The sequence below is a fragment of the Nyctibius grandis genome, chromosome 5 (assembly GCF_013368605.1).
Source record: "Nyctibius grandis isolate bNycGra1 chromosome 5, bNycGra1.pri, whole genome shotgun sequence".
Lineage (NCBI taxonomy): Eukaryota > Metazoa > Chordata > Aves > Nyctibiiformes > Nyctibiidae > Nyctibius > Nyctibius grandis.
In genome coordinates this window covers 722,639-744,503 of record NC_090662.1, presented here as the reverse complement: position 1 = coordinate 744,503, position 21,865 = coordinate 722,639, and the positions used below count along the sequence as shown (strand labels likewise).

Here is a 21,865-nt window from a genome sequence, read left to right as displayed (position 1 = left end):
ATGGGGGAAGCAGGATGGCCAGCACGGGGAGGCAGGATGGCCAGCATGGGGGAGGCAGGATGGCCAGCATGGGGGAGGCAGGATGGCCAGCACGGGGGAGGCAGGATGGCCAGTATGGGGAGGCAGGATGGCCAGCACGGGGGAGGCAGGATGGCCAGTATGGGGGAGGCAGGATGGCCAGCACAGGGGAGGCAGGATGGCCAGTATGGGGGAGGCAGGATGGCCAGCACGGGGGAGGCAGGATGGCCAGCATGGGGGAGGCAGGATGGCCAGCATGGGGAGGCAGGATGGCCAGCACGGGGGAGGCAGGATGGCCAGCATGGGCTCGGCAGGTCTGGCTCTAGGTGCCGTTGGAGGGCTGAGGGGCTCGAGGAGCAGCGGGGTTCCCTCACCTGTACTTGAGGGGGAACATAAGGGCGAGGAGAGCCCGGCAGGCATCGGTCAGCCTCTGGTAACTGCTGGAGAGGAACAGGATCTTGTGTTCGGTGAGCGCCGCGCAGAAGAGGTACAGCACGTTGGTGATGCCTGGGGAGGAGAGGAGAGCACTGAGAAACGACGGTTCACAGAATCCCAGAATCAACGAGGTTGGAAGAGCCCTCTGGGCTCATCGAGTCCAACCATTGCCCTGACACCACCATGGCAACTAGACCAGGGCACTAAGTGCCATGGCCAGGCTTTTCTTAAACCCCTCCAGAGATGGGGACTCCACCACCTCCCTGGGCAGCCCCTTCCAATGGCTAATGACCCTTGCTGGGAAGGTTCCCCTCTCCCACTCCACAGAGACCACTAAACCCCACCCGGGCAGGATCCCACTCCCCACCTCCACATTCTGCACAACGGAGGAGCTCAACATCCTCCCACAAAGCCCCTTCTGGTCACCCCGGCGCACGCTGCCCCAGGGAAGCCCCTCTGCTGCGAGATGCTCAGCCGAGCTGCCAGATCTTCAACCAGCGGCACGAGGCCAAGGGCAGCACGGCTCTGGGCACCCAGGCTGCTTCCCATGACACCTGGCCACATGCCTGTGCCTGAGACAGGGCGAGCTGCCAGCCCCGCTGCCCTCCTGGGACAGGGAGGGCTCGGTCTGAGGCGGCTGCAGCTGGAGGAGAGCCCTGAGCTGAGGAGCCAGGCTCAGGAGCGCGGTGGGAAGCGACGTGCAGGGAACTCCAGGCCAGGGCTCGGCCAGCTGGCTTTGGCACCGGCCCCGGTGAGAAGGAGGCGTGGGGAGAAGTCTCACCGAGCTGGCGGAAAAGCAGGGCCACGCTGCAGCTGCTGACGGGAAGCGAGTCATTGATGGGTGTCTGGATCACCTGCCTGTCCCCTGCACCCAGCGAGATCGTCCTCTGCAAGAGAAAACAGCCCCGGTCACCGGCGTCCTCCCAAGCGAGGGGCGAGGGACAAGCCCCCCCAAGCCAGCAGCAGCTCGAATCCCCCCAGTGCACGGGGCCAGGGCGACTGTGCCCTCGGCACAACCCTCGTACCCGGCGGGGCGGCGTGTCCTGCCACGGCTGCCGCAGAGGGAAGGGGACCCTGCAATGACACCGGAGCCATGGGCTAAGGGGGGATGAGACGTGCCGGGCCCCACACCGTGGTGCAGCACACGAGGGTTCTCCAGGACCTCGCAGCCAGAGGGGAACAGCTCGCCGGCACCGTGCCCAGCCAGCACTGCCAGGCACAGGGGCAGCGCTGGCTCTGCAGCCTCCCGTAAGCCCTGATGGCTCCTGGTAGCAGGGTTGGGACGGACACACCAGGCACGGCCTCACGGCTGCTTCTCCAACACCATTTTTTTCATAGACTCACAGACTAGTTTGGGTTGGAAGGGACCTTAAAGCCCATCCAGTCCCAACCCCCTGCCACGGGCAGGGACACCTTCCACCACACCAGGTTGCTCCAAGCCCCATCCAACCTGCCCTTGAACACTGCCAGGGAGGGGGCAGCCACAGCTGCTCTGGGCAACCTGGGCCAGGCTCTCACCACACTCACAGCAGAGAATTTCTTCCTCAGATCTCATCTCAATCTCCCCTCTTGCAGTTTAAAACCGTTCCCCCTCGTCCTGTCACTCCATGCCCTTGTCAAAAGCCCCTCTCCAGCTTTCCTATAGCCCCTTCAGGCACTGGAAGGTGCTAGAAGGTCTCCCTGGAGCCTTCTCTTCTCCAGGCTGAACAGCCCCAGCTCTCTCAGCCTGTCTCCAGAGCAGAGGGGCTCCAGCCCTCGGAGCATCTCCGTGGCCTCCTCTGGACTCGCTCCAACAGACTTAAGCCCATTCCCAGTGGCAGGAGGACGTCTACGTGTCCCCACCCCCTCTCCAGGCTGTGGGGGCCGGGGCAGGAGCAGACCGCTGGCCCTCTTCTCCCCTTTCCACACCTCTCTAGGGAAAACACTCCGCTGCAACAGCAGGTTTCACCACGCAACCCCCCTCCTCGCTCAGCCCCCCGCGGCCGCACGAGCTCACGCCACCGCCACAGCCCAGAACTCTGCCGCCGAACACCCCTGACCTGGTGTCCGAGCCCAGGCCACCACGTTTTCACAACCCCCAGGAGAGGCCGAGCACACAGCCGGCTGCTGGGGCGCAGGGACGCAGCCCCCTCCCCAGCGCCCGCGTCCCTGCGGCCCCGCAGCACGACACGCGTGCGCCCAAGGGTGCTCTGAGCGGGGCGAGCACCCAAGGGTGCTCTGACGGGCTGCAGCCCGCGCCACCCTCAAGAGCGAGAACAGAGAAGGTGCTAACGAGGAGCCAGCCCCAAGGAAAGAAAAGGTGTGCGTACCGCTGCTTCGTCGTCCGCGTCAGGCTGAGGTGGAGACAGACAGAGACAGCGCAGTCAGTTAGAAACACACACGGACAGCGGGACGCCCGGGGGGACAAACGCAAGCCAACACCGAGCAGGGAGCAGCGCTCCCGGGGAGGAGAGAGGGACACACACACACACACAGAGCAACAGCGATCGCTGCTACAGCGGGACGGAGCGTTTGGAGGTGAAGCAGGGGAGGGAAGTGCCACCGAGCTGTCCTGCCCGCAGCACGCTGCTTGTGCCCACAGCACCGAGCTGGGAGGTGAGGATTAGTTGTGCCAAAACGCTGCTCAGCGAGGCACGGCGGTCCCACGGCCTCCCCCTCCTCACTGCTGCTCACACGGCCCACCAGGGAGGAACCAGGCGGAGCGGGACAGATCTGGAGCGGGACAGATCCTGCAGAGCGCGATGGCTCTTGCCCTCAGCCAGACTCAGATGTGACCGGCATCCACCCCTGTCCCACGAACACCAGGACGGCTGCTGGGCCCTCCCAGGACCTGCATCGCTCTGGGTGATCAGAGGAAGCACCAAACCTGCGGTGGGCCACGACGGCAGCCCAAGGGGCACCGGTTCTGCCCAGCAGAAGCCTGCACAGATCCACGGGCTCAAGCCAGCAGCCTCCCCGTGGGGCCATGGCCACTGTGGTGGAAGAAACCTCTGTCTCTGGAGCCACAGCGCTGCCCCAGCGAAGGCTCCTCCACCCGGGTGCAGCCTGGGTGTGCGAATAAGAGGTATTTTCTGCTGGGGGGAGCAGAGCTCAGCTGAGAGAGAAGCCACTGCAGCCAAGTGCACATCCACGGTTACGCTCCAGGTGTTGGCACAGCAGAAGAGCTCCAGGGGGTTACGCTGCTGTCTCCAAACACCTCCTGCCAGAGGGTCCAGCTGGGCTCTCTCCACTTCTGTCATCTCAAGTCAGCTGGAATTAGCCCTTCTTACCCATCTGGTGCTCACGCGAGCGCGACTGAGCCCAGCTGGCCTTCCTGAAGCAGAAGGAGGAGCGCTGGAGGGACACACGGCTCGGGGAGAAAGGCAGGAGGGACATCTCTGATGGCCTCAGTTCTGGGCACAAGTGAGGCCCTTGCTCCTCGAGCCCCGTCCATCAGAGACGCTGGCACACACCAGTGGTTTGAGGGGAGAGCCCCAAGCTGCTCATCTGGCCAACGCTAGCCGTGCTTGGCCCGTCTCCCTAGGGCTGGCTCGTCCCCGCTCTCACAGATGGCCCGTGACCACTCGGCTCCGGAGCAGCTCTCCAGGCAATCAGTCAGGCCCAGCTGGAGGAGCAAGACCTCCCTGAGGCAGGAATGACCAGAGACCATGGCAATTGTTTGCACAGAGCCATCGGCGACTACGTAAGCCAGCCGGCGGTCGAGCCACCCAACACTCCTTCCTGGAAGGAGCCAGAAGCCAAGACCAAGCTGCGTCGTCATGGCAAGCTGGAGCTAAGCGAAGCAGCGAGATCGAGGAGCTGAGCGGCTCCAAATCCCAGAGGTTGGTTGGTTCTACTCCTACGCACTTGGGAAGGCACTTAGGAAGGCACTGGGGAAGGCACTGGCCTGCACTAGCCAAGCACTTGCCAGCAGCAGTGCACCTGCAGCTCCTCAAGAACCAGGACTGTGCCCCTGCGTCAGAGCAGCCTCGAGAGCAGAACAGAGCTGAGCAAAATGTCCCTGCTTCACCAGAGCTGGTGAGGAGGCAGAAGCACGGTGAGGGAAGGGGCAGGTGACCCACCTGAGCTCCCCCGGTGATGGGGATGGTGCACGTCAGGAGGTTCCCAATGACGTTCTCCAGGGACACGCTCAGCCCGTCCACGTAGATGGTGTAGATCAGACCCAGGCTGTTCTGGAGAGGGAAACACGGCACAGATGAGCACCAGGGTGGGATGCAGATGTGTACAGGTGGGGCAGCCCTCCAGTTTGGAGCACGGCCGCATGGAGGGGCTGCCAGTGCTTGGCACCAGACTGCGACAGTCAGCTCTAGGGTGCAGTGCTCAAGGTCTTCCCCCTCAGACCTCTCACAGTGAGCCCTCATCAGCAGGACAGGATAGTTAGAATCACAGGATGGTTTGGGTTGGAAGGGACCTTGAAGCCCATCCAGTCCCAACCCCCTGCCACGGGCAGGGACACCTTCCACCACACCAGGCTGCTCCCAGCCCCATCCAACCTGCCCTTGAACACTGCCAGGGAGGGGGCAGCCACAGCTGCTCTGGGCAACCTGGGCCAGGCTCTCACCACCCTCACACCAAAGAATTTCTTTCTCACATCTCATCTCAATCTCCCCTCTTGCAGTTTAAAACTGTTCCCCCTCGTCCTGTCACTCCAGCCCTTGTCAAAAGCCCCTCTCCAGCTTTCCTGTAGCCCCTTCAGGCACTGGAAGGTGCTAGAAGGTCTCCCCGGAGCCTTCTCTTCTCCAGGCTGAACAGCCCCAGCTCTCTCAGCCTGTCTCCAGAGCAGAGGGGCTCCAGCCCTCGGAGCATCTCCGTGGCCTCCTCTGGACTCGCTCCAACAGCTCCGTGTCCTTCTTCTGTTGGGCCCCAGAGCTGGACGCAGCACTGCAGGGGGGTCTCCCGAGAGCGGAGCAGAGGGGCAGAATCCCCTCCCTGACCTGCTGGCCACGCTGCTGGGGATGCAGCCCAGCACACGGGTGGCTTTCTGGGCTGCCAGCGCACGGTGCCGGCTCATGGTGAGCTTCTCGTCACCCACCAGCTTTCCCAGAGAAGTTGTACGGTCTCCAACCTTGGAGATGATAATTCAAAACCCATCTGGACGATCTCCTGGACAACCTGCTCCAGCTGACCCTGCTTGAGCAGGGCTTGGACCAGAGACCTCCGGAGGTGCCTCCACGCTTGGTTACGTGGTTTGAGGCTGTGAGCCTGTGAAGCCCAAAGTTTCTGCTGTTTGAAGCAGCTCCAAGCTGGAGAACGGAGTGATCTTCCCTCCCCACCCTGTCAGGTATGAATGCCTGGAGCACCCAACGCCCTGCAGGAACACCATGTGCGCAGAGCCGGCTGTGAACAAGAGGTTCCAGGCCAGGGCAGAGCCCAGAAGCGACACCCTCACAGCAGGAGGGGACAGAGGAAGGAGACAGCCTGGCCTGGTGGGGAACGCTGCCCTCCTGCACGCCCAGCCCCTGGGCAAGCTAACGGGGAGCCCACCCTGAATGTGGGGTGGGTTCCCCCCGGGACCACAGGAGAAGCATGGCACCCAGCCTGCCTGCACCCCACCGCAGCCCTGTGGGCACCGAGGCAGCTTGTAACCACGCCAGCTCGCAGCTCCTGCCCTCCCAGACCTTTCACAGCCACATAATGCACCACGTGCAAAGCAAATAGAGATGGCAAAGATAAATGCTCCCGCAGGAACGGGCTGTTCGTCACGGCTTTTCTGTTTCTATTGCTAACCAAACCGTGTCAAGGCCACCAGCCGCCCGGTATGCCGAGCCCTGGGCTCGCTGGTCGGCAGCCAGCGGCTCAGGTTCAGCGTGCAGCTGCTGGCCCGGCTCCTGGAGCTGCACTGGGACGCAGAGAGCGGGCTGGGGACAGGCCACTCTCCCACGGGTGCTGTGCCAGGGTGCTCCTACGGCTCCGGTTCCTGGCAGGGACTGCGTGGCTCCTGGTTGCTCCCAGAGCCAGAAAGTCTCTACTAGCGTTGTTCTCATAGAGTCACAGACTGGTTTGGGTTGGAAGGGACCTTAAAGCCCATCCAGTTCCAACCCCCTGCCACGGGCAGGGACACCTTCCACCACACCAGGTTGCTCCCAGCCCCATCCAACCTGCCCTTGAACACTGCCAGGGAGGGGGCAGCCACAGCTGCTCTGGACAACCTGGGCCAGGCTCTCACCACCCTCACAGCAAAGAATTTCTTCCTCACATCTCATCTCAATCTCCCCTCTTTCACTTTAAAACCGTTCCCCCTCGTCCTGTCACTCCATGCCCTTGTCAAAAGCCCCTCTCCCGCTTTCCTGTAGCCCCTTCAGGCACTGGAAGGTGCTAGAAGGTCTCCCGGAGCCTTCTCTTCTCCAGGCTGAACAGCCCCAGCTCTCTCAGCCTGTCTCCAGAGCAGAGGGGCTCCAGCCCTTGGAGCATCTCCGTGGCCTCCTCTGGACTCGCTCCAACAGCTCCGTGTCCTTCTTCTGTTGGGCCCCAGAGCTGGACGCAGCACTGCAGGGGGGTCTCCCGAGAGTGGAGCAGAGGGGCAGAATCCCCTCCCTGACCTGCTGGCCACGCTGCTGGGGATGCAGCCCAGCACACGGGTGGCTTTCTGGGCTGCCAGCGCACGGTGCCGGCTCATGGTGAGCTTCTCGTCACCCATCACCCCCAAGCCCTTCTCCTCAGGGCTGCTCTCAACCCATTCTCTGCCCAGCCTGGGTTTGTGCTCAGGATTGCCCCGACCCACGGGCAGGACCTTGCACTTGGCCTTGTTGAACTTCCTGCTGTTCGCACAGGCCCAGCTCTCCAGCCTGTCCAGGTCCCTCTCAATGCCATCCCTTCCCTCCAGCGTGTCACTACACAGCTCGGTGTCATCCCAAACCTGCTGAGGGCGCATCAATCCCACTGTCCGTGTCGCCAACAAAGGCTGGCATCTCCTCTCCCTCCCGAGCAGGGGCCCTGCTCCCCCCACCCCGGCACATTCCAGACTTACCCTGAACACCTCCGCGTGGTCCAGCCGCGACACCAGCACCAAGCTTTTGGGAGCAAAGAGCTGTGCGGGTTGAACGGGAGACGATGGCTCCTCTTCCTCCTCCCCGCCATCACCGTTCCTGGGGTGGCTCTGAGGCTAGAGAGACACACATCAGCCAAGGGTTAGAAAAAGGACACTCCTCCCTCCCCCAAACCTCTGATCCCTCCGACAAGAGGAGAGCAGGAGCCACTGGCCAACGCCGCCGAGGGCAGACAGATGCTCCCCAGCCTGTGCTGCCCACCGCCCTCCCCACCCCACCCCACCCCGCAGTACCTGGGCGCTCTCCACGGCCTCCCAGAAGGTGAAGCAGGCGCAGTAATGCCGCTCCGAGTTGATGTCAGTGAGCACAGCCACGAAGAAGGTGGGGGGGTTCCTCTCCGTGAAGAGCTGCCAGCCGCTGGGCTGGCAGAACTGCGAGAGAGGGCAGGGGACGGGGGTCAGAGGGGCCGACCTGTCCTCGCCCCCCGCGTCGCTTCGGGGGGCTGGAAAGCAAAGCACTGGGTACCGACAGCACCGGGCACCGGGAGCTCGGTGTGGCAGCTCATCACCTACAGAGTCTGTAGGGGAACAGGGCTGTGCCACCCTCCCCAGCACACGCCGCAGCACCCACAGCCCGGGGAGGGGGGAGCACCGGGCAGAGCCCCCCATGCCCCTGCAGAGGGAGAACCGGGGCAGGCGCCTTCCCCTCCTCTCCGCAGGGACAAACCCAAGCTGGGAGGGAGGGTGACGGGACACCCTGGCCAAGCTGGGCACCCGCCGCCACCCCGCACCCAGCTTAGGGCTGCGGGCGCTCCCTGGCACAGGGGCTGCGGGGAGCTGCGAGGGGGCTACTGGTAGCCCCCATGGACCCGGCGAGCCCTGCAGAGCCCCTGCAGCCCACCAAGGTGCCGGGAAGGAAAGGCGACCCCCACGCTGCCAGGGCTGGGGTGGGCTCCGGGCAGGGCAGGGCTGTCCCCAGGCACCGGCGTCTGGTCAGGGAGGTGGCCCTGCTCCCCCGGGGCGTGCAGCTGGGAAGCACCGGGCCCAGGCTGCGCCAACACCGGGCCCAGCTGCCCCAACACCAGGTCCAGGCTGCCCAACACCAGGTCCAGGCTGCCCAACACCGGGCCCAGGCTGCCCAACACCAGGCCCAGGCTGCCCAACACCGGGCCCAGGCTGCCCAACACCGGGCCCAGGCTGCCCAACACCGGGCCCAGGCTGCCCCAACACCGGACCCAGCTGCCCCAACACCGGGCCCAGGCTGCCCCAACACCGGGCCCAGGTGCCCCAACACCGGGCCCAGCTGCCCCAACACCGGGCCCAGGCTGCCCCAACACCGGGTCCAGGCTCCCCAACACCGGGCCCAGGCTGCCCCAACACCGGGCCCAGGCTGCCCAACACCGGGCCCAGGCTGCCTCAACACCGGACCCAGGCTGCCCCAACACCGGGCCCAGGTGCCCCAACACCCCGCTGCAGGCGGCTCCCAACACGGTTTCACTGGTTTCTGGGGACTTTCCAAGCACCCTCCCAGGGCCCGCGGGTAATTCCAGCCCGCGGCCCCAGGGCTCCCCCCTCGGTTTCGAAGTCTCAAGGGATTTTTCTTTATTTCCTCAGCCTCTGCACTTGGCCGGTGAGGAGCTGTGGAAAATTCCCAACGCTTTTGGGATCTCAGTGAGAGCGGGACAGCTCAGCTCCTGCTGGACGCACCCTGAGGACAAGGCGACTGGAGCAAACCCGAGGATGAGAATAAAGTGGCAACAAGGCCAGGCTGGCACAAAGGACTGACACCTGCCGAGCTGCAGAAACCGCTGCTCCAGCCCAAACCCTTGTGAATCACAGAATCCCAGAATCAATGAGGTTGGAAGAGCCCTCTGGGATCATCGAGTCCAACCGTTGCCCTGACACCACCATGGCAACTAGACCAGGGCACTAAGTGCCGTGTCCAGTCGAAGCTGGTTTCAACCTGGTGAAGTTCCCCAGCTGTTCACCACTCTCCGTGCCCACCCTCACCCTCCACGTGCGTGCACACACCCTCACACCAAAGAAGTTCCTCCTCACATTCAGATGGAACTTCCCATGTTTCAGCTTGTGCCCGTTGCCCCTTGTCCTGTCGCTGGGCACCACTGAGAAGAGTCTGGCCCCATCCCCTTGACACCCCCCTGAGGTATCTGTGAGCATTGATAAGATTCCCCCTCAGTCTGCTCTTCTCCAGCTGAACAGCCCCAGCTCCCTCAGCCTCTCCTCGCAGCAGAGATGCTCCAGCCCTCTGACCATCTCCGTACCCTCCGCTGGACTCTCTCCAGTAGCTCCTGGTCTGTCTTGAACTGGGGGGCCCAGAACTGCACACAGTCACTCCAGGTGTGGCTTCACCAGGGCCGTGTAGAGGGGCAGGAGAACCTCCCTCGACCTGCTGCCCACACTCTTCCTCACGCACCCCAGGACACCATTGCCCTTCCTGGCCCCAGGGGCACATTGCTGGCTCATGGGGAACTTGTTGTCCCCCAGAATCCCCAGGTCCTTCTCTGCAGAGCTGCCAGTCCCCAGGACCGGTGGCGGTGGCCGGCTCGTCTCCCCATCGCGTGCTCACCCTACCTCCAGCGCAATCTCGGACTTTTATGTGCTATTTTGTCTGAGGCCAAAGTATATATTATGTGTCTGGTCGGTGCTTCCTGCAGGGGACTCGGGAACTGTCCCAAGGAAAAGGAAAGCTGCTTTTTTTCCCAAGGGTCAAACTGTCCAGCCAAAAAATCCTTGGAATTTAAACAATTGGAACCCCGTCCTGTTGGGAGCCGGGGGTGGCTCCGAGGCTTCCCACGAGCGGGCAGGGGGTGTCCTGGGTGAACAACCCGTAGGGCTGGAGGGGGGGCGGCTTCCGAAAACCCGGCAGAGCCCACCCGGGGGGGTTGGGGTGGACATGACATTGAGTCACTGCTGTGCTTCTTTTTAACGGCTTTTTGGGGGAAAAGGTTTTGTGGTGCGTGTAGGGAGCAGGAATTTATAGCTCCTGCCCTCGTGTGCTGTCTGACAGCGTTTGCAAACAAAAATATCTCATTTTAATGGATGGAAGTTCCTCGGGAGAGACACAGGATGTGAACGTGTCTGCTCTGGTGCAGCATCCTCCCCTCCCAGGCCGGAGCCCCCCAGCCCACGCTGGGTTGTGCTGGCCGCCCTCGCCAGCCTGGTGCCAGCAGACTGGGGGAGGAGGATCTCCAGGCCCTGGGGTGACTGGGAGAACCAAGGCAGGGAGCCCCAGTTCAGGCTGGGACAGCGCCTGCTCCCCAGGTTACGGGTTGTGGTGGCTGCAACTGGCGAGGGTTAGTGCAGTTCAGCGAGGGGGGATCTTTCCAGTGCTTACAGATACCTCAGGGGGGGTGTCAGGGGGATGGGGCCAGACTCTTCTCAGTGGTGCCCAGTGACAGGACAAGGGGCAACGGGCACAAGCTGAAACATGGGAAGTTCCATCTGAACGTGAGGAGGAACTTCTTTAGTGTGAGGGTGCCAGAGCCCTGGCACAGGCTGCCCAGGGAGGGGGGAGTCTCCTTCTCTGGAGATATTCAAACCCGCCTGGACACGACCCTGTGCGACGTGCTCTGGGTGACCCTGCTTGGGCAGGGGGTGGGCTGGATGATCTCCAGAGGTGCCTCCCAACCCTCAACCTTTCTGTGATTCTGTGATTCTGTGGCCACGCTTGCTGGTGGGCACAGGCACGACTTGGCAGCTGCAGTGGTAACTGCCAAAGCCAAGTCCCTGGGATCCGGGGCTGGGGAAGGGATCCCAGGGGAGGAAGGGGAGCAGAGCGGGCAGGAGAGGAGCCACCCCAGGTAGGGCTCACAGCAGCGACCGCCCCAGATGGCTCTGCTGTGGCCTGGTTGGGGGGCAGCATGCTGGATTCTGCGGTTTTCTAGACCTGGAGCTGCGTCGGAGGGCAGGTGGGAACCCCTGCCTCATGGGCTCCCCTGGTCAGACCCTGCAGCGTCCAGCAAGATGTACTGTACCAGCACTGGTGTGGCCAGCAGGACCAGGGCAGGGATCGTCCCCCCGTACTCGGCACTGGTGAGGCCGCACCTCGAATCCTGGGGGCAGTTTTGGGCCCCTCACCACAAGAAAGACCTTGAGGTGCTGGAGCGAGTCCAGAGAAGGGCAACGGGGCTGGGGAAGGGTCTGGAGCACAAGTGTGATGGGAGCGGCTGAGGGACCTGGGGGGAGTTAGCCTGGAGAAAAGGAGGCTGAGGGGAGACCTTCTCGCTCTCTACAACTGCCTGCAAGGAGGGTGTAGCGAGGGGGGGTCGGTCTCTTCTCCCAGGTAACAAGTGACAGGACGAGAGGAAACGGCCTCAAGTTGCCCCAGGGGAGGGTTAGATTGGAGATCAGGGACAATTTCTTCCCCAAAGGGTTGTCAAGCGCTGGCACAGGCTGCCCAGGGCAGTGGTGGAGTCCCCATCCCTGGGGGGATTTAAAAGCCGTGTAGATGTGGTGCTGAGGGACATGGGTTAGTGGTTGCCTTGGCAGTGCTGGGTTACGGGTTGGACACAATCTTAAAGCTCCTTCCCAACCCAAACGGTTCTGTGATTTCATCCTATGTGTGCATGCAGTGCCATGGTGTCACCTGCCCCGCACACCAGTCACACTTCCCCAGGGTCCCAGTCCCGAGGGACAGCACACTCACCAGCTCGATGCCCTGGGGAAAGGGGTTGTCCTCCCAGTCCTTCTCCGGGAAGCGCTGCAGTATCTGTCCCTGTCCGTCCCCACTCCCTGCAGAGACAGAGGGGGATTAGAGGGCAGGCAGCAGGCACCCAGCCGGCACTTCAGCCCCCGGGGATGCCAGGCTGGAACCAACCCGGGGACGCTCCGGCGCTGTGCCAGCCCTCCGTGGGCAGGGGCAGCCTGGCAGGGACCCCGGCCCCTTCCACAAACAGCTGGTAATGGGGTCACGAGCAAACAGCCCCCAAACTCACACGGACTTCGAGCTGTAACTCACTGCTCCTTATCTACAACCTGGCACTTGGCGTTTTCCCCGAACGACGGCACCACGCTGCTCGGTTTGACTTTCGGGTTCCCCCGGAGCCACCGTTTCCCCGTGGCTTTACGGCACCTGGAGCCCGCACGGGTGCTGAGTGTGCTCCCACCCACCAAGCCCAGTGCAGACACCTCCTCTGCACCCACACCGTGCCCTCGTCCAGCTGGACACAGGCACGCCGGGGAGCGGGTCAGCTCCAAGACTGGACATAGCACTTAGTGCCCTGGTCTAGTTGCCATGGTGGTGTCAGGGCAATGGTTGGACTCGATGAGCCCAGAGGGCTCTTCCAACCTCAGTGATTCTGGGATTCTGAGCTCCTCGGGTACCAGCGTGAGGGACCACCTCAGGCCCTCGCAGAGCTTCTGAGCGATTACTGCATCCACAGCATCGGCCCAGGGGACAGCACCTCGCTTGTGCCTTGTCTTTGGGAGCACGAGTGCCACCGGCCTCCCTCCGGCACAGCTGGATGTCACTGCATCTCAGTACAAGAAAGACCTTGAGGTGCTGGAGCGAGTCCAGAGAAGGGCAACGGGGCTGGGGAAGGGTCTGGAGCACAAGTGTGATGGGGAGCGGGTGAGGGACCTGGGGGGGTTTAGTCTGGAGAAAAGGAGGCTGAGGGGAGACCTTCTCGCTCTCTACAACTGCCTGAAAGGAGGGTGTAGCGAGGGGGGGTCGGTCTCTTCTCCCAGGTATTAAGTGATGGGGCGAGAGGAACTGGCCTCAAGTTGTGCCAGGGGAGGTTTAGATTGGAGATCAGGGACAATTTCTTCATGGAAAGGGTTGTCAAGCGCTGGCACAGGCTGCCCAGGGCAGTGGTGGAGTCCCCATCCCTGGGGGGATTCAAAAGCCGTGTAGATGTGGTGCTGAGGGCCATGGGCTAGTGGTGGCCTTGGCAGTGCTGGGGTAACGGGTGGACTCTGATCTTTAAGGTCCTTCCCAACCCAAACAATTCTGTGATTCTGTGATTTTGGCCCCAGACTGGTCACGGGGCCAGTGAACAGGAGCAGCCCCATGGGAGAGCGTGCACCACCGAAGGACTATTTTGGGCGCCCAGACCTATTTCCACCGCTCCGCTCACCACCAACCAGCCGCAGCTGAATTTAGCAGAACAAGGCATCACAAAAGATGCCACTTATAGTCTTTGAGGACCAAAATGGAAAGGTCAGTGCCAAGCTGTGAAGAAAATAGCATCAAATTAACCAAATCTGCCCACCACTGGCCTCGCCCCCGCGCCCACACACCACCACCCCCCCGACAGGCCCCAGGCACCGCTGGTGGCATCAGTCCCTGATGCTCCTGTGGGCGCAAGGGAAACACACACAAAATCATCCTTATCGCCAACGCAAAAATCACTGCAGGAGTTGTTTAGAGCAAGGGGACACTTGGCCCCCTGGGTCTTCTCAAAGCCAAGGGCTGCCACGCTCTTCAGCGACCTGTGGGCTGGGCACACCCTGATTTCAGCGACTGTCGCTAACAAGCTGCCTGACTACACATGGAGTTCAACAAGGCCAAGTGCAAGGTCCTGCACGGGGGTCGGGGCAATCCCGAGCACAAACCCAGGCTGGGCGGAGAATGGGTTGAGAGCAGCCCTGAGGAGAAGGACTTGGGGGTGATGGGTGACGAGAAGCTCAGCATGAGCCGGCACCGTGTGCTGGCAGCCCAGAAAGCCACCCGTGTGCTGGGCTGCATCCCCAGCAGCGTGGCCAGCAGGTCAGGGAGGGGATTCTGCCCCTCTGCTCCGCTCTCGGGAGACCCCCCTGCAGTGCTGCGTCCAGCTCTGGGGCCCAACAGAAGAAGGACACGGAGCTGTTGGAGCGAGTCCAGAGGAGGCCACGGAGATGCTCTGAGGGCTGGAGCCCCTCTGCTCTGGACACAGGCTGGGAGAGCTGGGGCTGTTCAGCCTGGAGAAGAGAAGGCTCCGGGGAGACCTTCTAGCACCTTCCAGTGCCTGAAGGGGCTACAGGAAAGCTGGAGAGGGGCTTTTGACAAGGGCATGGAGTGACAGGATGAGGGGGAACGGTTTTAAACTGCAAGAGGGGAGATTGAGATGAGATGTGAGGAAGAAATTCTTTGGTGTGAGGGTGGTGAGAGCCTGGCCCAGGTTGCCCAGAGCAGCTGTGGCTGCCCCCTCCCTGGCAGTGTTCAAGGGCAGGTTGGATGGGGCTGGGAGCAACCTGGTCTGGTGGAAGGTGTCCCTGCCCGTGGCAGGGGGTTGGCACTGGATGGGCTTTAAGGTCCCTTCCAACCCAAACCAGTCTGTGACTCAAGGAGTTCTGGCCAGCCAGGCTGCCAGGCGCTCTCCTCCGCTGCTCCTTGCCCCGCCTGATCCTCTCCTTCCCACGTCCCATCACCCAGCACACGCAGTGTCCCATCAGCGCGTCCCTTCCTGCCGAGGGGAGCCGGGCCGATCCTCCTGCCTGGGAAAGCACGTGTGCCTGCAGACACCGGCCTTCACGCAGCTGCTTCGCTTCGCGTCTTCCTTCCTGCCCGCGCAAAGCCCGGCAGGACTTGGGGTGACACCTGGTCGCTGTTCCTGGGGCAGCCTGTCACGGGCTAAATCAGCCTTCGGCTATATTTGGAAGCGTGTGAGATGTTATCATAACACAGGAAATTCTAACTAAGCAAAAAGTTAAACACTCAGCTGACACAACACAACCAGATGACCTTAACTCTGGGGCAGGCCAGTGGTGGTGAGCGCTGGCACGCGGGGACGCGCTCCGGGAACGGCTGGTTCTCAGCCCGGCAGGGTCACGGCCAAGGGAGAGACTCCCCTCTGCTTCCCCCGCTCTTGGGGTCTTGTAAGTGATGGGGCAAGAGGAGCTCGGGGTGAACACCATGCAGAAAGACCACGCCAGGCTTCCATCTCCTGCGCCCCAGGGCCACGTTTCCAGTGTTCCCAGTCCCCTGCAGAGAGGTGTCCACCTTCCCCCACAAACTCACCCAGCTCACAGAATCAATCTCAGAACCAATGAGGTTGGCAGAGCCCTCTGGGATCATCGAGTCCAACCATTGCCCTGACACCACCATGGCAACTAGACCAGGGCACTAAGTGCCATGGCCAGGCTTTTCTGAAACCCCTCCAGAGATGGTGACTCCACCACCTCCCTGGGCAGCCCCTTCCAATGGCTAATGACCCTTGCTGAGAAGAAAACGTGCTCACGTGTTGAGTCGGCCTCTTCTCCCAGGCAACCAGCGCTAGGACAAGAGGACACAGCCTCAAGCTTGGCCAGGGGAGGGTCAGGTTGGCCATTAGGAAGCATTTCTTCTCAGCAAGGGTCATTAGCCATTGGAAGGGGCTCCACGCTCCCCCCTGCAGCCTTCCAGGGCGACGGGGAGCAGCACATCCTCGCTGCAGCCCATCAAAGCTGACCCCAAGCCAGCCCACGCTTGTCACCTGGCTGCGTGACGCTGGGGACACAAAGCGACGGCAGGAAGCTCCCCCAGTGCACAGGAAAGCTCTGCCAGGAGCAAGCGGGCGAGCAGCCCAAGGCCGCGATCTCCGCAGCGCTCTGACTGCCACGGCAGCCCTCCCACCCCACACCCCAACCCCAAAACCATCACTGCCCTGGCCAGAGCAGACCCGTCCTCGCGGGGACGGACACCTGCCCGCAGCCCCACCAAGCTCTAGGAGCTGCACGGTTCTCCTCTCGAGCACGCCAACCAGGAAATACAATTTGATTTGTCACTTTACCATCCATCCACCCCTGAGGTTTCGCTTTCAGATATAACCGTGACAGGCCAAGCCATTGCTGGCTCTCACTTCCCCGGCCCCAAGAGAGCAGTTCCAGAGGCTCCAGACAAACCCCCTTCTCCTTCTCCTTCTCCTTCTTTCTCCTTCTCCTTCTTTCTCCTTCTCCTTCTTTCTCCTTCTCCTTCTTTCTCCTTCCTTCTCCTTCTTTCTCCTTCTCCTTCCTTCTCCTTCCTTCTCCTTCTCCTTCTCCTTCCTTCTCCTTCCTTCTTTCTCCTTCCTTCTTTCTCCTTCCTTCTTTCTCCTTCCTTCTTTCTCCTTCCTTCTTTCTCCTTCCTTCTTTCTCCTTCCTTCTCCTTCCTTCTCCTTCCTTCTCCTTCCTTCTCCTTCCTTCTCCTTCCTTCTCCTTCCTTCTCCTTCCTTCTCCTTCCTTCTCCTTCCTTCTCCTTCCTTCTCCTTCCTTCTCCTTCCTTCTCCTTCCTTCTCCTTCCTTCTCCTTCCTTCTCCTTCCTTCTCCTTCCTTCTCCTTCTCCTTCCTTCTCCTTCTCCTTCTCCTTCTCCTCCTTCTCCTCCTCCTCCTTCTCCTTCTCCTCCTTCTCCTTCTTTCTCCTTCTCCTTCTTTCTCCTTCTCCTTCTTCTCCTTCTCCTTTCCTTCCCAGTAAGAGAGAAGCACCTTTGAGATCTTTCCTAGTTGTCACATCTTCATATCTAGGCGTTTGTGCTCATCCCACCAGCCTCAAAGCTTCCTGTGAAAAGACTTCTCGTGCTGACCGGGTGAGAAGGGCAGGACCACCGCTTAGGGACCACCAGTTAGGGACCACCGCTTAGGGACCTCTGCTTATGGACCTCTGCTTATGGACCACCACTTAGGGACCATCCCTTAGGGACCACCCCTTAGGGACCACCACTTAGGGACCACCAGTTAGCACTTAACTGTGAGTCAACACCTGTGGGAGTGGAGGCACTGGAACATTCCAGCCCACGGACACCAGCTCCTCCTTCCTGGGGAGCAGGGAGAAGCTTTGGGGGATTTAGAAAGCACAGACAATGAGGCAGAAACAGGGACACAGAAGTGAGCCCAGAGCCATCCTCAGCCCGGAGCCTGACGCCCTCCCCCCGTCCCACCAAACCCACCGCACCGGCGGGCACAGCAGCCCCAGAACAAGACGACGAGTGTCTGCCGGGAGGACAATGCCCGCTCTGTTCCCTCCTCACGTATTTATGAGGAGCACCAAGAATGGCTTTGCTATGGAGGCAAACAAAGGGGCTGTGTGCGGGGCCGGCGCTGGCCCGCTCCTCCCGGCCACCGCCGCAGCCCCACGTCTGCCACCGTCCCGGTGCCCAGAGCCCTTCCCTGGGGAAAGCCCCTCCACCCCAAAGCCACCGAGCAGACTGCCCTTGGCCCCGCACCCCGGCCACCAGCAGCAGCCGTGCCACCCTGGCAGCGCTGGCAGTCGTTTTGCTGCCACGTGGACACGACGTGGCACTTACTGGACTCCCAGTGTCCCCTCCAGCTCCCCAAGGGGCCAGCAAGCCAGAGGAGCAAATAACCCAGGGAAATAAATAACCCACACGTTCTCCTTCACTCCATGTCTTGGTGCAACTCCACAGGTGAAGACACTTGGGAGGAGACAGAGCTCGACCCCTTCCCAGGCTGCAGGAACACCCGATGCCCGTGCATCAGCCACGTCACCGGCGCCTCGCACACAGTCATGGAACGTGCGCCCAGCAGCACGTCTGCGGGCCAGGAGCAGGACAGAATCCCAGAGTCAATGAGGTTGGAAGAGCCCTCTGGGCTCATCGAGTCCAACCATTGCCCTGACACCACCATGGCAACTAGACCAGGGCACTAAGTGCCATGGCCAGGCTTTTCTTAAACCCCTCCAGAGATGGGGACTCCACCACCTCCCTGGGCAGCCCCTTCCAATGGCTAATGACCCTTGCTGAGAAGAAATGCTTCCTCATGTCCAACCTGAACTTTGGGCTCTCACAAAGGTCCTTTAACAGTGTTTAAGGCAAAAGTCTCCACAAAGAGACAAAGTCACACCCAGAACACCAATTCCTGTCCTGAAATCAGGGGAAAAGTGAACTCATTCTGTGTTTAGCGATCGCCTTGGTGATGTTTGAGGACACGTTTGACTCTCTGTAAACACAAGATGATAACAATCAGAAGGACAAACAGTTTGGGATGGGACCCAATGCAGAACTGGGTGGCAAAGCAAACTGTCTACATGCAACTCCGATCAAAACAGGACCAACTCGTTGTTGGGAAAGATCCTTGCAACAGAATCACAGAATCCCAGAATCACTGAGGTTGGAAGAGACCTCTGGGATCATCGAGTCCAACCATTGCCCTGACACCACCATGGCAACTAGACCAGGGCACTAAGTGCCATGGCCAGGCTTTTCTTAAACCCCTCCAGAGATGGGGACTCCACCACCTCCCTGGGCAGCCCCTTCCAATGCCTAATGACCCTTGCTGAGAAGAAATGCTTCCTAATGGCCAACCTGAACCTCCCCTGGTTCCCTCCTCCTCCAACGACAGCACACCTCCCAAAGGCAGCAAAACACTCCATTCCCGGGTCACTCACTCCCAGATAAAACATCCTGGGTGGTGAGGACCCACTCATGTGTTCCCAGCACAGCACTTCCACCCAAAGTCACGGCTCTCAGAGGTTCTTCTGGACGAGCCACTTAGTAGCGAGATGTTTATAGAAGAGCTAAAATTAAAGCCTCTGAAGAACTGGACGGCGTTGTTCTCCCTTACAGGGCTCTTCACCAGTCTGTTTTCACACCATTCCTTCCCCAGGCCCCCGCTCCCGTCCCGAGCTGTCATTACCTTCCTCAAACCTCTTCTTACTCACTCGCAAATCAAGGCTGAGCAGTGTCGGTGAGACACCCCATCTCCCCCCGGCTGGTGGGGCAGCTCCACGCTGCAGGGAGCCCCGGGGCAGCACCAGGACCTGCGAGGTGCAAACTCGCCAGGGTCAGCTCTGGCAAACCCCTGTGGGATGAGGAGTCGTGGCTGGAAAACCCTGTGAGCCTCCATGGGTGTGCGGGGACGTGGAGCTGGTCGCTCTCCCACCACCCCGGCTCCCCCTGGGACGCTCCGCTCGCATCTCCCAACAAGGCAGAGGCCGCTGCTCTTGCCCAAGCATGGTGCTGTCGGGATGACACTCGGCCACCTCGACACGTCCCAGAGTGAACAGCTGAACGGGTCAGGAAAGACCCTGAGATCTGGCACCGGTCGGGTCAGGAAAGACCCCGAGATCTGGGATAGGTCGGGTCAGGAAAGACCTTGAGATGCAGGATCAGTTGGGTCAGGAAAGACCCTGAGATGCAGGATCAGTCAGGTCAGGAAAGACCCTGAGATGCAGGATTGGTTGGGTCAGGAAAGACGCTGAGATGCAGGATCAGTCAGGTCAGGAAAGATCCTGAGATCTGCAATCGGTTGGGTCAGGAAAGAAACCAGGATCCGGGATCGGTCGGGTCAGGAAAGACCCTGAGATCCAGGATCGGTTGGGTCAGGAAAGACCCTGAGATCTGGGATCAGTAGGGTCAGGAAAGACCCTGAGATCTGGGATCAGTCGGGTCAGGAAAGACCCTGAGATCTGGGATCAGTTGGGTCAGGAAAGACCCCGAGATCCAGGATCAGTTGGGTCAGGAAAGATCCTAAGATCCGGGACCAGTTGGGTCAGGAAAGACCCTGAGATCCGTGATTGGTCGGGTCAGGAAAGATCCTGAGATCTGGGACCGGTTGGGTCAGGAAAGATCCTGAGATCTGGGACCGGTTGGGTCAGGAAAGACCCTGAGATCCAGGATCAGTCAGGTCAGGAAAGACACTGAGATGCGGGATTGGTCGGGTCAGGAAAGACCCTGAGATCCAGGATCACTTGGGTCAGGAAAGACCCTGAGATGCAGGATCAGTTGGGTCAGGAAAGACCCTGAGATCCGGGATCAGTCGGGTCAGGAAAGACCCTGAGATCCAAGATCAGTTGGGTGAGGAAAGACTCTGAGACCTGGGATCAGCTGGGTCAGGAAAGACCCTGAGATGTGGGATGAGTTGGGTCAGGAAAGACCCTGAGATCTGGGATCAGACAGGTCAGGAAAGACCCTGAGATGCAGGATCAGTTGGGTCAGGAAGGACACCAGGATCCAGGACCGGTCTGGTGAAGGAGGGACCAGCCCAGCAAGACCTCCTGTCCAGCATGAAATAAACCCTCCTGGGCAGGGAGCTGGGGAGAAAGATTTACTACCGTCTACGCAACAAACCGCAGAGCTGGAGCGCAGGCACGGCCCACGGTGCTACGGAGCGTCACCGCTTTGTAGAGCTTTGCTGCTCCTTGGGCCGGCGCCAAGAGCGGAGCGGTGTTTATCTTTAGAAACATTAAGGCACAAGAGGAAGTAATTAAAAAAAAAAAACCCGCCTGCTTCCGAGAGCTCGTCCCAGGGAAGTGCCGCTGGGGGCCCGCGGGTTACGGGCAGGGAGGGGGAGATAAGCCTCTTACAGCTGCTGCCACTTGTTCCCCCCCAGCCACTTCTGGGAACGCTCCCGGCGCCGCGCAACAGGACGCCCTTCATAAATACCTGCAGGTTGACACCACCAGCGCAGCCCCACACAGAATCCCAGAATCACTGAGGTTGGAAGAGCCCTCTGGGCTCATCGAGTCCAACCATGGCCCTGACACCACCATGGCAACTAGACCAGGGCACTGAGTGCCATGTCCAGGGCCCCTGGCCCATCCAAAGCACCCCGCACGCCTCGGTCACCGCCGCCGCGGTCACCCACTCCTCCTCCTCCTCGGAGCCCTCCACAGAAACCAGCCCAGGAACTGCTTCAAGGCACAAACATGCTGCAAAATCGAGAGCTGCGACATGATGGTGCCACTTGTTCGGCTGGAGAAAGCGAGATGGGGGCCGGGGGGTTCCTCTCAAACCCGGGGGGACGCGGAGTGATGCGGAGCTACAGAAGCTGCTGGGAGCAGCATCCTCCAGCCCGTGTGCCACCAACTGAAAACGCAACCAGCGCTAGGACAAGAGGACACAGCCTCAAGCTGCGCCAGGGGAGGGTCAGGTTGGACATTAGGAAGCATTTCTTCTCAGCAAGGGTCATTAGCCATTGGAAGGGGCTGCCCAGGGAGGTGGGGGAGTCACCATCTCTGGAGGGGTTGAAGAAAAGCCTGGCCATGGCACTTAGTGCCCTGGTCTAGTTGCCATGGTGGTGTCAGGGCAATGGTTGGACTCGATGGTCCCAGAGGGCTCTTCCAACCTCCTTGATTCTGGGATTCTGTGACTCTGTGTGAACTCTGGCTTTTACCCTCTCTCTCAAGGGAGGAACTGGCTCCGCAGAGCAGGTCCTCGCTGCTCCAGAGGTGATGGCCTCACGCCCCGAGGTATGGCGTGACCAGACATGGATTCCCCGTCCTGTTCCTGGAGCCGCTGCGAGGCTCTCCCTTAATCCAACCTCACTGGAAATAGCTTTGCCCGGCTCACGCTTGGCAGGCTGCTCAGGCTCTGCAACCCAACTCCCACCTCTCTCCAAACCACAACTCCAAAGCCACCGCTTTAGCGGAAGTTTCTGGAGAATCCAGTTTGCCAAAAAGCAAGAGGAAGCTGCATCCCGGCCCTGGGGAACCCCCCAGCCCAGCTCTCCAGCCCCCAGCGCCTGCCAGTGTCTCTCTGGAAGGGCCGAGAGCAGGAGCCAGCGTCAGGCCCTGCCCAG

General features: G+C 61.0%; 1 protein-coding gene across 4 annotated transcripts in view; it reads right to left on the bottom strand.

Moving 5' to 3' along the window:
• The window catches only part of SBF1 (SET binding factor 1), a 74,317-nt gene that overhangs the window by 31,621 nt on the left and 20,831 nt on the right, over positions 1–21,865 (bottom strand). For all 4 annotated transcript variants that reach the window (XM_068401659.1, XM_068401660.1, XM_068401661.1 and 1 more), the window contains exons 2-7: positions 12,105–12,190; positions 7,733–7,870; positions 7,421–7,555; positions 4,515–4,625; positions 1,235–1,340; positions 393–525 (exon numbers count right to left, since the gene is read on the bottom strand). In XM_068401659.1, the coding sequence (XP_068257760.1) occupies positions 393–525; positions 1,235–1,340; positions 4,515–4,625; positions 7,421–7,555; positions 7,733–7,870; positions 12,105–12,190 (709 nt within the window). The remainder of the gene's footprint in view (positions 1–392; positions 526–1,234; positions 1,341–4,514; positions 4,626–7,420; positions 7,556–7,732; positions 7,871–12,104; positions 12,191–21,865) is intronic.